This window comes from Lynx canadensis, chromosome D3 (assembly GCF_007474595.2).
Source record: "Lynx canadensis isolate LIC74 chromosome D3, mLynCan4.pri.v2, whole genome shotgun sequence".
Taxonomy (NCBI): Eukaryota; Metazoa; Chordata; class Mammalia; order Carnivora; family Felidae; genus Lynx; species Lynx canadensis.
In genome coordinates, this window is record NC_044314.2 from 37,078,916 (window position 1) to 37,092,497 (window position 13,582).

General features: G+C 44.2%; 1 protein-coding gene across 2 annotated transcripts in view; it reads right to left on the reverse strand.

Moving 5' to 3' along the window:
- Nucleotides 1-386: 386 nt before the first annotated feature.
- MOCOS (molybdenum cofactor sulfurase) overlaps nt 387-13,582 on the reverse strand; it is a 56,641-nt gene continuing 43,445 nt past the window's right edge. The window contains exons 12-15 of one of the 2 annotated variants that reach the window (XM_030337019.1): nt 11,763-11,868; nt 7,724-7,862; nt 2,433-2,537; nt 387-581 (exon numbers count right to left, since the gene is read on the reverse strand). In XM_030337019.1, coding sequence (XP_030192879.1) covers nt 429-581; nt 2,433-2,537; nt 7,724-7,862; nt 11,763-11,868 — 503 coding nt within the window. In that variant the 3' untranslated portion in view covers nt 387-428. The remainder of the gene's footprint in view (nt 582-2,432; nt 2,538-7,723; nt 7,863-11,762; nt 11,869-13,582) is intronic. The other variant, XM_030337020.1, reaches the window with a different exon arrangement.

Below are 13,582 nucleotides of genomic sequence, written 5' to 3' on the forward strand. Positions count from 1 at the left end.
TTCCTGTCTCTGTCCCTCCCCTGCTCGTGCTCTCTCTCTCTCAATAATAAATAAATGTTAAAAAAAATTTTTTTTAATAGTGATAGAATAAAGAGAGAGAATTATAACTGGAAAAAAAAAACCTCACCTAATTAAAATTATCATACTTCAAAAAAGAAATAATAAAATAATAAAATAAAATAATCCTACTTCAAACGCATATGGGAACCTTGCTGGGTGCAGCACAGCTGTGGAAAGCACAGAGGGCCCAAAACTGCCCTCGTGAGCTTGGCCAGTGCACATGTGGAGAGTGGAAGTTAGAGGCGGCCAACGAGAGTTCCCCTACCCCCCCGAAGAGAACTCTCCTTGTTCTTTGAGCCATGTGCCAGCGTGAATTACAGCAGACATAGGTGTAAAAGAGAAATTTTAATTTACACTGAAAATACTTTTTAGAAGATAACATCCTGATGTTTCGTGGAAGCAGGTAGCTCATGGTGTTCTGTGTTTTCTTTCAACACAGGGAGCACCTGAGATCCTACAGACAGGAAAGCTGGGGAAGAAAAATCCAAAGATGTATGCATCAGGTACACTCCAAAGTTCACCTGTGAACAAGACAGCGGCAACAACGAGCCAGATTATTTTAGCAGTTGAAATAATTTTATAAATAATAATGATCAACTAAAATCAAGTCAGATCTTTAAAGACAGGTACTAGGATGTAGTGGGAAACAAGAATCCCAATTTCAGACAAAGATTGTCATGTATAATGTTCTTTCCCGACAGTCCTCCCCCCCACACCTGTTTTTCTCCTTCCTATATACCCTGAGCTTCTGGTAGGAGGGCTTGCGTCCTGCTCTCTGCTTCTGACCACGACCAGGCCAATTTCTGCTCTGTTCCCTGATGTAAAAACTATTTTGTGAAAGTAATAGCAAAATTCTGCATTTTCTTTGAGGTGATTTTGTTGTTGTTGTTGTGATGTAGGTTAAGTTCTCCAAACTCTCTAGAACAGAAATGGAAGGCCCAAAATAAAGAGCTGTGTGAGTCTACTCAGAGTTTGCCATCAATGCGAGTGAGTCAATAAGAACTCCCTGGAGCATGTGATGCACTCCCAGATCTGTTCATTCCTGTGATAACATCAGCTGGGTGCCCCCATGTTCCACGACCCAGGCTAGGGGCTGAGGCCAAATTAATTCCTTAAGATGTGTGCACATGCGGGAGAAGGGTACACAGGGACTTTCTGTACTCTCTTCGCAATTTATCCGTGAATCTAAAATTATTCCAAAATGTTTTTTAAAAAATGAAAGGTGTGTGCACAAGAGAGTTACAGTGGTTCTCGGAAGTACAGTGATTTCCTTCCGTGCATCATAGTATTTGTGCACACCCATCCCCTGTCCTCTGGCAACCTGCATGGCACAGATTCAAGGTCCTCACACCCTCAGGTGACACGGCCTGCCTCAGCTGAGCGAACAGACATGTTGACAAAACACTCAAGTGAAGACGATATCTACCCTGTGTCTGTAGGGAGACTGTGGCAATTAAATACTGTGAAACGAAACCCTGGTTTGGAGAAACATGGGAAACGATGTGCAACATTTTACCATGAGTTTACCTTCTAAGTTATTGTTGGAGAGATATTGAATATTTATGTTAATTCAGTTAATTTTCAAGAAATGTTCCATGCAACCTTGATTGCTTACCTGACTTCCTAGAACTCCTTGCAAACAAAACCAGAAAGCCCTAGCCTGGACATAAATCTTCCTAAAGAATCAGTCTGTTAGAAATTCAGTTTCTATAACCTGGAATCCACAAAAACCACACCTAGTCATTATAACCTTCAAGAAGATGATTTACAGCTTCTCAGAGTGAAATTTACTGAATCTGCCTATGCAATTACTCTATTCACCACAGGGCATTTTACTCTCATGAGACACCTGTGGTGAAGAAAATAATGATCGAGACAATAAAATTACTTGGCTTATTTACTTATTTCTTATTTAAAGCCTGTATCTCTTCAACAAAATTTGAGAGCATCAAAAATACACATAAGACCCCCAAAAAGTAAGAAAATGGATGGAAAAGAAACCTAAGATGGTGCCATGGATGAGATCAGAACCTTAATGGTAGCCGATCAGCCTCAGAATGTCTCCGCACTTCTCAAACTTACACACCGTTATTACTCAGAACTACAGTTTGGGTGTAGATAACAAGCCAGGATCTTAAAATAGGATCTTAGGGGCACCTGGGTGGTTCAGTCAGTTATGCGTCTAACTTGGTTTGGGCTCCAGTGATGATCTCACTGTTTCATGAATTTGAGCCCCGCCAAAGGCTCTGCTTGGGATTCTCTTCCTCTCTCTCTCTCTCTCTCTCTCTCTGCCCCCCCCCCAAATAAATAAATAAACTTAAAAAACAAAACGGGATCTTAAAACAGGTGTCACAGTTTGCAATCATGCTTACTTTTCTCGCACGACTCTCAGAAAGCTTTTGGAAAACATTTTGGTTTCGCTGCCCAGTTTGCTGGTTGATGCAAATCATCTGGCATCTGTGACAAGGACCTAAAACCTAGAGGGGGCGAGAAGGGAAAAGACAGCGTTGCCGTGAAAGTGGCCAGACGCTCCTGCTAGTGCAGGGAGGAATCTGGGTCCAGGAGGACCGGTTGTCAGAGGTGTTCTCTGGGCCCACTCACACAGCAATGCTCACTACTCTGCTCTGACTGCTAGGAGCCAGAAAGCAGCCGCTCCTCACACAGTCCTGGGGGATCATCCATGTTTGTTCATCAACTGAAAGACTGCTGCTTCCGGGCTTTGTAGACAAAGAAAAGAGTTGTTGTGAATCTCGGATGGTTATCAGAGAATCTTGGAGATTCTCCCAGGAAGAAAAGAACTAACTGGTTGGAGAGTAAACTAAGAGAAGATAAACACCCACAGGCCCAGCACTGACTCATCAGAAAGAACCTTACTGTGTCCATGTCCTTTGACCCAGAAACTTCGCTACTAGGAATTTCACTCAAGAAAAGAACCCCAAGTACAAACACAGGTTCGTGTACAATCTTTCTCATGTTGTTTGTGATCGGGGAAACCTGAGAGCATCTTAAACATCAAATAGTAGAGAACAATGGCTACACTACAGGTATATGAATATATCGTGCAGGTATTAAAATTAATCTATAAAGGGTTTTAAATGGTAAATACTTATTTTTATAAGTGAAATAAGCAGGAAAGAAAATTACATGTGTATTCACACACACACACACACACACACACACACACACAACTTCTTAACAGGGGTCATCCTGTTGGCCTGCCACGAGCAAGACTTGCTCTGTAGCGAGAAAAATCTCCCACAAATGTTAACACAAAACAAGAAAGCCTGCAGCTTAGCAGTGACGAGACGCTGCTTTTGCTGCACCTATAAAAAGGGCGAAGGGACTTGATTTTCACATTTGCTCCTCTGCTCACTTGGGGGCAAACACCAAGTACGCACTGAAACTAGAAACGGCTAAATCTGGATGTGTCTTGGCCTGTTCCTAGCACTCGCCTTCTGGCTGGTGGACCTTAAACCAGTGGAAATACAACCTCAAGGTAGCACCAAAGTCAAGGCTCCCAGGCCTCCGCAAGCAGCTGGGCTGTGCTGTACAGGGCTCTGCCCAGCACTCGCCTTGACACTGAGCAGACCTATGACCTCTCCAGGCCTCATTTCCTCACTCAGCCCCTTCACTTGATTTGGTGAGGATTCCAGACACTATTTCTAGGCTGCCACGCCCAGGATTCTTGTGCATGAGAATGTCTGAGATGGAAAAAGACTGCCTCGAGATAGAACACTAAGCCCTCCAAGAGCAAGTACAGAACACGCTACCTCCTCTGCCTAGAAAACTATGATTCCCAGGCCAGGCTCCCTCTGGCCCTGCAGAGCTATGTCCCACAGAATGGACGTCCCACAGAATGGACGTCCCACCAGTCCTGGGCCTGGGCCCCAGCTGCCACCTGACAGATAGCATTTCATGTAAAACTCCTGTCGCTTTGGCCAAAAGGCTCTCTTAAAAGTTTCTCAAGCTGGCAGAGGGAAAAATATTTTCCAGACACTTTTTTCAAACACCAAGGCGAAGAAATCAATTTTCTTAAAACATCATCATATTTTTAAGCATTTTTCTCTAGCCCTCTCATCCATTGGCATTTAAAAAAAATTGTTTACTAGTATACATGTTCTTTGAAAAATAACTCCAACTATACAGAGCAGCTTTAAGAGTTAAAAAAAGAAAGCACTCAGGGTGCCTGGGTGACTCAGTCAGTTAAGCGTCTGACCTAGGCTCAGGTCACAGTCTCACAGTTCGTGAATTCAAACCCTGAGTTAGTCTCTGTGCTGACAGCTCAGAGCCTGGAGCCTGCTTTGGATTCTGTGTCTCCCTCTCTCTCTGCCCCTCCCCACTTGCGCTCTGCCCCCCCCCCCCCAAATAAATAAACATTTAAAAAAGGTTTAAAGAGAAAGCACTCGGCAGCGGCCTCCCTCGCTGTCCTGAGAGGCAAGTGCTGCTGATGTGGCTATAGATCCCTCCAGACTGCAGCTCGGAGCTGGACACAACCACACATGCACCCGTGCAACACACTCCCAGAGCTCTCAGAGGCCGCGGGGTGTCTTCCCTGATTTCATTACTCCACAATACACACTGGGCGCCCTCCATGTCTATACACAGAGACCACCTACCTCATCCTTGGGCTTGAGATCTTCATGATGGCCTGGCATTCCTGTGGGGTGATGTTCTATGAAGCCAAGTTCTACTAGCCGGTTTATAATTCTTAGCTGTTAATAATTTTGCAGTGAAGGTATTAATCCACATAACCCTATTTGCTGTTTAAAACTTGGGGGGAGGGGGTTTGATCTCTCTAAATGAGATTATAAAGCCAACGGGTATAAAAGTTTTTATGATTTGATGATACCCAGTGAAAAATGACTTTCTAAAAGAGATGTGCTAAGTCTTTTTGCATTGCAACAGCCTCAGCCTGAGTATTATCATCGGCAAACATCTTTTAAGCATTTAGTTTTTGCAAGGCATAGTACTAACTATAGTTCACACTTTTTAGTGCCTGCACAGGACTACACTGTCTGAATATAGCATAATTTATTTAAACAATCTCCCTTTTATGGATATATCTGATGGCCTCCAATTTTTCATGTTTCATGTTTTTGTTTGGGGGCTCCTGGTTTGCAAACTTTTTTTTTAACATTTATTTTTGAGAGACAGAGCAAGACAGAGCGCGAGTGGGGGAGGGGCAGAGAGAGAGGGGGGACACAATCTGAAGCAGCCCAGGCTCTAAGCTGTCGGCACAGAGCCTGACACGGGGCTCAAACTCATGGGCTGTGAGATCATGACCTGAGCCAAAGTCGGAAGCCTAACCAACTGAGCCACCCAGGTGCCCCTCAATTTTTCATATTTCTAAAAGCATTACAATAAATAAACTTGTAATAGAACTATGCATGCTTGTACAGGTGTATTTTATGGACTAGATTTCTATAAGTGAGATGATTAGGCCAAAGGGTAGGCATATTTTAACTTTTACTACTGAATGTTTATTAACAACACTGATCTAAAGAAAACAAAGCATTGGGACGCCTGGGTGGCTCAGTTGGTTAAGCAGTCAACTTCGGCTCAGGTCATGATCTCGCGGTCCATGAGTTCGAGCCCCACGTTGGGCTCTGTGCTGACAGCTCAGAGACTGGAGCCTGTTTCGGATTCTGTGTCTCCCTCTCTCTCTGCCCCTCTCCTCCTCGTGCTCTGTCTCTCTCTCTCTCAAAAATAAATATTTTTAAATTGTTTTTTTAATTTTTTTTTAACGTTTATTTATTTTTGAGACAGGGAGAGACAGCATGAATGGGGGAGGGTCAGAGAGAGAGGGAGACACAGAATTTGAAACAGGCTCCAGGCTCTGAGCTGTCAGCACAGAGCCCGATGCGGGGCTCGAATTCACAGACCGCACGATCATGACCTGAGCCAAAGTCGGATGCTTAACCGACTGAGCCACCCAGGTGCCCCAATATTTTTAAATTTTTTAATAAAAATTAAGGAGAGCAGAACATCTCAGAAAAATTTCTTAAAGAATCTTCCTTGTATTTATGGCCCCAGGTAGCTGACAAACTGCAGATGCTATTGTTGCCAAGTGACAACAGTGTCAGAATTGTCTGACAGTGACAATAAGCTCATTCTAGTTCCTTCTCTCTCCTCCCCCTTTCTTCCTTTTCTTCTTCCTCCTTCTCTCCATTTATCAAACAACAGGTATTAATACCTACTCTGCATCAGGCAGGATACATAAGAGCAAGTGTTTTAAAGACACAGCAGGGACAGAGAAACAGGAAATGAGGAAGAGAAGAGTAAGTCAGATGCAGGGGTGAGGAGGAACAGCAGGAGGGCTGGTGCCAGAGAGAGGCCTGTGGGCGTCAATGTCTGGGAGAGAAGAGATTGTTTTTTCAAGGAAGAAAAGCTGCCAGGATAAGAGGAGGTTTGGGGAGGTAAGTGGATAAAAAAAATTCTTTGGGACTTCTTCATGCCGTGAAATTTAAGTGCCGTCCACAACCCTAGACCTCCACCATTCTTCCAGGAAGATTTAAATGACTGCCTGCTGCTTTTCTGGATACCACAGTGGTGTTCCTTCCAAGTGCAGAGCCGGGACACAAGATAGCCCCAAGGTAGACGGTGAATACCAAGATTAATAATATTACTATTAAGATAATATCATCCCCCACTAAAGTACCAAGGACATTCTGTGCAGATGACCCATCCTTCTGTCCCTAGCTATTCCTTATCTTTCCTGTCCATTCATTCTCTCGATGGTTATTGAGCACTGACTCTGGGCCAAGACTGTTCTGGGCCCTAGAGGTACAGCTGAACAAAACATACTAGTCCCCACCCTCGTGTGCTCTGAAGGAATAAGCAGGTGCTATGCTTAAGAGTCTGACCTTCCCAAGGAGGTGCCATCTGAGTGGAGACCCTGAAGTGGCTGCATGAAGAACACGCCAAGCAGAAGGGACACGCTGAGACAGGAAGCTTGGCGTGTTTAGGAAATGTAGAGAAGGATGGTGTGGCAGGCAACGGGAGGGCTAGAGAGGTCAGAGGGATCAGGTCTCAGGAGCCCTGTTGTCCCCAAGGAAGAATGTAGGTTTTAGCCTAAGGCTCTCTCACATTTTTTTCAAGCCCACAGCACTGTTTGGGGAGCCCGGAGCCTGGGGAGAGAGGGCAGGGGGCAGCTTCACCTCTCTGACTGTAAGCTCCTCCACAAAGGCCAGCAAGGCAGGAAGCCAGGGCGTGGGAAGAAGGTAGAGTGGTGGCCACAGACACTGAGGGACCACTAGACATCTGGGTCCTCCTCCACCAGCACCAGACATCAGGAAAGTGCAACAGGTTCCAGGAGAAGAATGTTCCCATAGACACAAGCATTCTAAGAAAACACAGTTTAAGCCCAAACATAATTATGAGATGGAGGCGGCACTGAGCCCTGACCACCTGTAGGAGCACCTTCTCTCTGTCCCACGGGCAACTGACTGCTGCCACCCTCGTGGGGAATAAGAGATGGATTCTTCCGAGGGGAGTCCCAGAATGCAGATGTCACAAACCCCCCAGCTGAGGCTTTGCGGGTCAGAGTCAAAGACAGACAGGGAATTCCCACCTGTCACCGGCCAGGCCACCATCCTGGCCACAGACGGAGGTCAGTCTCCATCGGCAACCCTTGAGGGAGGATAACTGAACATCCCCAACTCACCTGGAAACGCAAGGAACCGACTGAAATCTCATCCCACGTCTCTTCTTCAAAAGGGCTTGTTCCACTGGTAATAATATTGGCACGGAAACGTGAGATGAGTTCTTTCATCGGGAATAATTCCTCCTTTCCATTCGCATCACTGTTTAAGACATGCCAAAAGGGGGGTAGTGGGAAGAGCAGACAATGGAGGCGCAATTATTCAACATTTCTAGCCCTTGATGCCTGACTTCATCAACTGTTCTCAGGCCTGAGCCTAGATGATCAGAACCAGCTTCTACCAGGAGTGTCAAGACCAGCAGACACGCATCCGTTAGGCAGACCTTGATGGTGTTCCATGGGAGATGGTCCCATCTCCATGGACAGGCCCACAAGAGGCAGTGCAAAGAGTAAGTAGATCTTAGCTGAAGAGACAAAGGACTCTGGAAACCAAGGGAACAGGAGTCAAATGAACAAACTTCTACGAAAAGACCAGTTCTACATCGCGCGTCTGGACAAGGCGCTTAAGGAGTGTCAACAGGCTTAACTACCAAGGACCTAAGATGTTCCAAGAGCGCCTACTTTGTTTTTGGATATGAGCACGCCATAAAGCAACAATGCGTACATATGGGAGGTTTTAGTATTGATTTCCCACAGAGAACAGACTGGTGGTTACCAGAGGCAGGGGTGGGAGCGGGCAAAATGGGTGAAGGGGGCCAAAAGGCAGAAACTTCCAGTTATAAAATAAATACATCATGGGGATGTAACGTGCAGTGCGATGACCATAGTCGTTAATACCGTACTGCATATTTGAAAGTTGCTAAGAGAGTACATCTTATAAGTTCTCATCACACGAAAAAAAATTTGTAACTATATAGGGTGACAGATGTTAACCAGACTTATTGTAGTGATTGTTTCTCACTATGTACAAATAACGAATCATGCTATTGTACACCTGAAACTAATATAATGTTGTATGTCAACTTTATCTCCATAAAAACAAATTTACTTCCTAACTTCTGTACTATTTGCAGTTTTAACGAGCATTCACTATTTTTGTAATTCTTGTTTAAGATTTTGGTTTATGGCCATGAGGTCCCATAAAATGGCTCTCTGCACCTCCGTGCACCAAAGGGAAAAAGAATGAAAAATAAAGCATCTGAGGGGCACCTGGGTGGCTCAGTCAGCTGAGCGTCTGACTTCAGCTCAGGTCATGATCTCTCAGTTTGTGAGTTCGAGCCCCACGTCAGGCTCTATGCTGACCGCTTGGAGCCTGGAGCCTGCTTTGGATTCTGTGTCTCCTTCTCTCCCTGCCCCTCCCCCACTTGTGCTCTGTCTCTCTCTGTCTCTCAAAAATAAATAAATGTAAAAAAAAATTTTTTTTAAATAAAGCATCTGAAAACATCAACAGAAGAACACATTGTGTGATCCCGTTATATTGGGTTTAAGAACAAGCAAAATGATCGATGATACAAGAAGTCAGAATAGTGGTGATCTTCTGTTGGACTGACAGGGCATACGAAGAAGGTTTCTGGAGTACTAGAAATGTTCTCTAATTGGTCTGGGCAGTGGTACATGGGTGTGTATATATATATATATATATATATATATATACACACACATATGTAAAAATTAATTGAGATATGTACTTACAATTTTTGTGCTTTGTTGTGCTTCAACAAAGAAAAATTTTTTTAAGTTGGGGGATGGGGTAGTCCCAAAGTACGCCCAGAATTTTCCCTGGAAACAGAGCTGAAAAGCCCTGGTGGAGGACAAGGCTGTAATATCCCAATCCCCTTCCAGCAGGGGCTGGTGAGTGCAAAGCCGGGACCAGGATAACCAAGTCTAATTTCAGCACTACGTGCAACTCCCATAAGCAATGAGAACTACAGTTTCTTCATCTGAAATGAGAGGGCTAGCACTTTCCAGTCCTAAAATCCTTGGATTCTGGATTTAGCCTCCAAGTTACAAACGTTCCCTTTGTGTTTTGTAAAAGGGAAAGTTTTATGTTCAAAAGATATTATGGTCATCATCAGGGAAATACACACCAAAACCACAATGAGATACCACCTCACACCTGTCAGAAGGGCTAACATTAACAACTCAGGCAACAACAGATGTTGGTGAGGATGCAGAGAAAGAGGATCTATTTTGCACCGCTGGTGGGAATGTCAGCTGGTGGAGCCACTCGAGAAAACAGTATGGAGATTCCTCAAAAAGTTAAAAATAGAACTACCCTACGACCCAGCAATTGCACTACTAGGTATTTATCCAAGGGACACAGGTGTGTTGTTTCGAAGGGACACATGCACCCCAACGTTTCTAGCAGCTCTTTTGACAAGAGCCAAAGTGTGGAAAGAGCCCAAATGTCCATCAACAGATGAATGGACAAAGAAGATGTGATATATATATATATATATATATATATATATATATATACATACACACACACACACACACACACACACACAATGGAGTATTACTCAGCTATCAAAAAGAATAAAATCTTGCCATTTGCAATGATGTGGATGGACTAGAGGGTATTATGCTAAGCGAAATTAGTCAGAGAAAGACAAATATCATATGATTCCACTCCTGTGGAATTTAAGATACAAAACAGATGAACACAAGGGAAGGGAAGCAAAAATAATATAAAAACAGGGAGGGGGACAAAACGTAAGAGACTCTTAAATATAGAAAACACACTGAGGGTTGCTGGAGGGGTTGTGGGTGGGGGTTGGGCTAAATGGCTGAAGGGGCATTAAGGAGGACACTTGTTGGGATGAGCACTGGGTGTTCTATGTAGGGGATGAATCAGGGGATTCTACTCCCGAAACCGTTATTGCACTACATGCTAACTAACTTGGATATAAATGTTTTAAAAAAGATATGATCAGCATATGCATTATAGAGTCCATCAAATTTGAAAGTAGAACAGAGATACAGCAACCACAGCCCCCAGCGACCCTCCCAGGCACGAGGCACAGGCTGGTCCACTTAACCTGTCACACCCACTGCCTGCTTGTCAGCCCTGCGCTCAGACACCCAGTAGGAAACACGGTCCCCACCTGGTAGGAACCAGGATTGCAGCAAGCCGGTCTTCCCCTCCTATTTTTTCCACACAAAGAACCCTAGAAAACCACTGACCTGCTCTCTCCAGGGCTCTGGGTCCCTGAGGAGGAGGAGTGTCACTTGATGCCAGGATAGCTCAGTGAACACCCAGGGACCATGAAGCTGCACCATACTTCTAGACCCAAGGAGAGCGAGCGAGGCCATGGCCAGGGAACTCTGTTGCACGTTTTTGCCAACGACTACAAACAGGAATCACTACAAACAGCCCATCTTTGTTATTTTTATTAAGCTACCTTTGTACGTGTTTCTGAGTGTGCACACATGTGCCCAAGACCACAAGGCACGTAAGAGTCACAGGATCCCTGGCTCACGGTGACGGGCGTGTGCACACCTCTCCTGGCCTGTGGACTAGGAATAAGCAGCCGGACACAGCTGTCACATAACAGTGGGGCCATTTTTTGCCCTAATAGTCTGATTCCCTTGGGACTTCAATTTCCTCTAAATACAATGAAGGGGGTTGAACTAACTCTTTCTGGAGCTGACCCGCTAATACGTCAGGGCCCTTAGCAGCACCTCGGGTGGAAGTGAGCAGCCAGCGCTCTCGGTTCTGTCTGCTGATACAAACATATAATATCTACAGTTACAACTTTAAAAGCTTTCATAACCACCCTTTTCACTCAAAATGGTTATGGAAATAGGGCAAGGCTCCTAGGGAACAGGGGGCGGTGGGAGGAGGGGCAATGAAACCGGGTCAAGTTCAATTCCATTAAAGCAAATGCTAAGAAATGGAATGATTAAAAATGAGAGTTGGGGTTCGCTAAACATCATGAAGTCATCAAGAGAGACGTGGGAGCTGGACCCAAAGGGCTTTGTAACTTCTTGGGGCCTCCGTCTCTCGTCTGCACTCCACGACTCCCCAGGCAGGTGCAAGGCTCACCCTCAGAGTCAAGTGGTTACACCTGCTTGCTATTCCCAAGGCAAAGGATCTTACCTGGCATTTAATTGCTGCTGAAGCTCCAAAACGCTGGGTCTATTTATCAGCAAATACTGTGCTTCATTCACCAGAGAAAGGGTGGCTGTTGAACCAGCAGATTGATCTAAAAGTGATGGGGTATTTTTAAAAGAAGTTGCTAAATACACACACACACAGACACGCGCACACACACATAATGTACATATATATACATATATATATGTATATATATGTATATATATGTATATATATATACATACATATATATATATATATATATATAAATTACTCAGCCATAAAAAAGAATGAAATCTTGCCATTTGTGACAACATGGATAGACCCTGAGGGCAGTATACTAAATGAAATGAGTCAGACAGAAATACCATATGATCTCACTTATATGTGGAATCCAAAACAAACAACCAAAACAAGCTCATAGACACAGAGAACAGACTGGTGGTGAACAGAGGCAGGGGGTGGGGGAGGGCAGGATGGATACAGGATGGAGTCAAAAGATACAAGCTTCAGTTATGAAATAAATACATCACGAGGAGGTAATGTACACCGTGGTGACTATACTTAATAACATTGTACTGCATATTTGAAAGTTGCTAAGAGAATAAATCTTAAAAGTTCTCATCACAAGAAAAAAAATTTAACTGTGTATGGTGACAGATGTTAACCAGATTTAATGTGGTGGCCATTTCTCAATACATACAAATACCAAATCGTTATGCTGTACGTCTGAAACTAATATAGTGTTATATGTCATGTATACCTCAATAAAAAAAGCTTAAATAAATTAAAAAGAAGAATTGCTTTCTCGGCATGCAAACGAATCCTGCTTCCATTGGCTTGCATTTTTAAAAAGGAGAGACGATTTCTATAAGGGAAAAAAAATGGTGGCCTGGAAATAATAAAAATGTTCTAAGCATTGCTTAAACCTCTCAGAAATAGAAAATGAGCTGTTAATAATCTGGAAAAATAATAATAATAAAATGCCCAAGTGAAATTGTCCCCAGCAAAGAAGACCGGGAGGCAACATTTAGAGAAGGAGAAGTGAGAGGGAGGCAGGGATAGGGAGCTTCCCCAAGATGGTGGAAAGCGGGACCTTGATGAGAGCCACAGGCCCAGGAAGGTCTGAGTCCGGTCAGGGAAAGCTGTCTTTTGTCCTTAGGCAAGTGTGTGATATTGACTTCAGAAATAACTAATACGAGTTTTAAAAATACTAGAAGGGGGAAAAGCCAGCGAAAGAAAATATCAAGCGTGCCCAGAACTGCTAGCACTGTCTGTCAGACCATTCGTTGGGAGGCCGTCGCTGTCTTCACGGGAGATGTTGAGAAAAAGTGTCAGCTGGGCCAAAGCCTAGCGAGCTGTCTCCGAACCAAATGTGTGGAACCCAGCACACACAAGAATGGATACTTTTAAGACAATTGCTTTTCAGATCCTCTACTTCCAAATGTTCTTTTTGCTAAAATGGTTCTGTCAGAGGAGGGAGGTGGAATCCCAGCCCCCTCCACAAAGGCCCTTTTTGCACTTCCCAGAAGAAAGGCTCGCCTCTCCTAAAGCACATTGCCATGGAGGCTAAAACTCCAGGGTGGAAAACAAAAGCCCCATTCAAAGCCCTGGGGTCTGTGCTGAGAAAATACAAGCCTCTAAAGCTTGGGTGAATGAGCCTCCCCTAGGTCAGGTGGGTTCCCATTCCTCACTATACACAAAACTGCCCAACCTAATTAAGTGGCCACATGACAGATGATTAAGTCATCATAATGTTAGATCCCTGTGCTTTGGTCATGTGCCTCAGAAGAAAGGTTTGAGTGACAGTGCATTAACCAAAT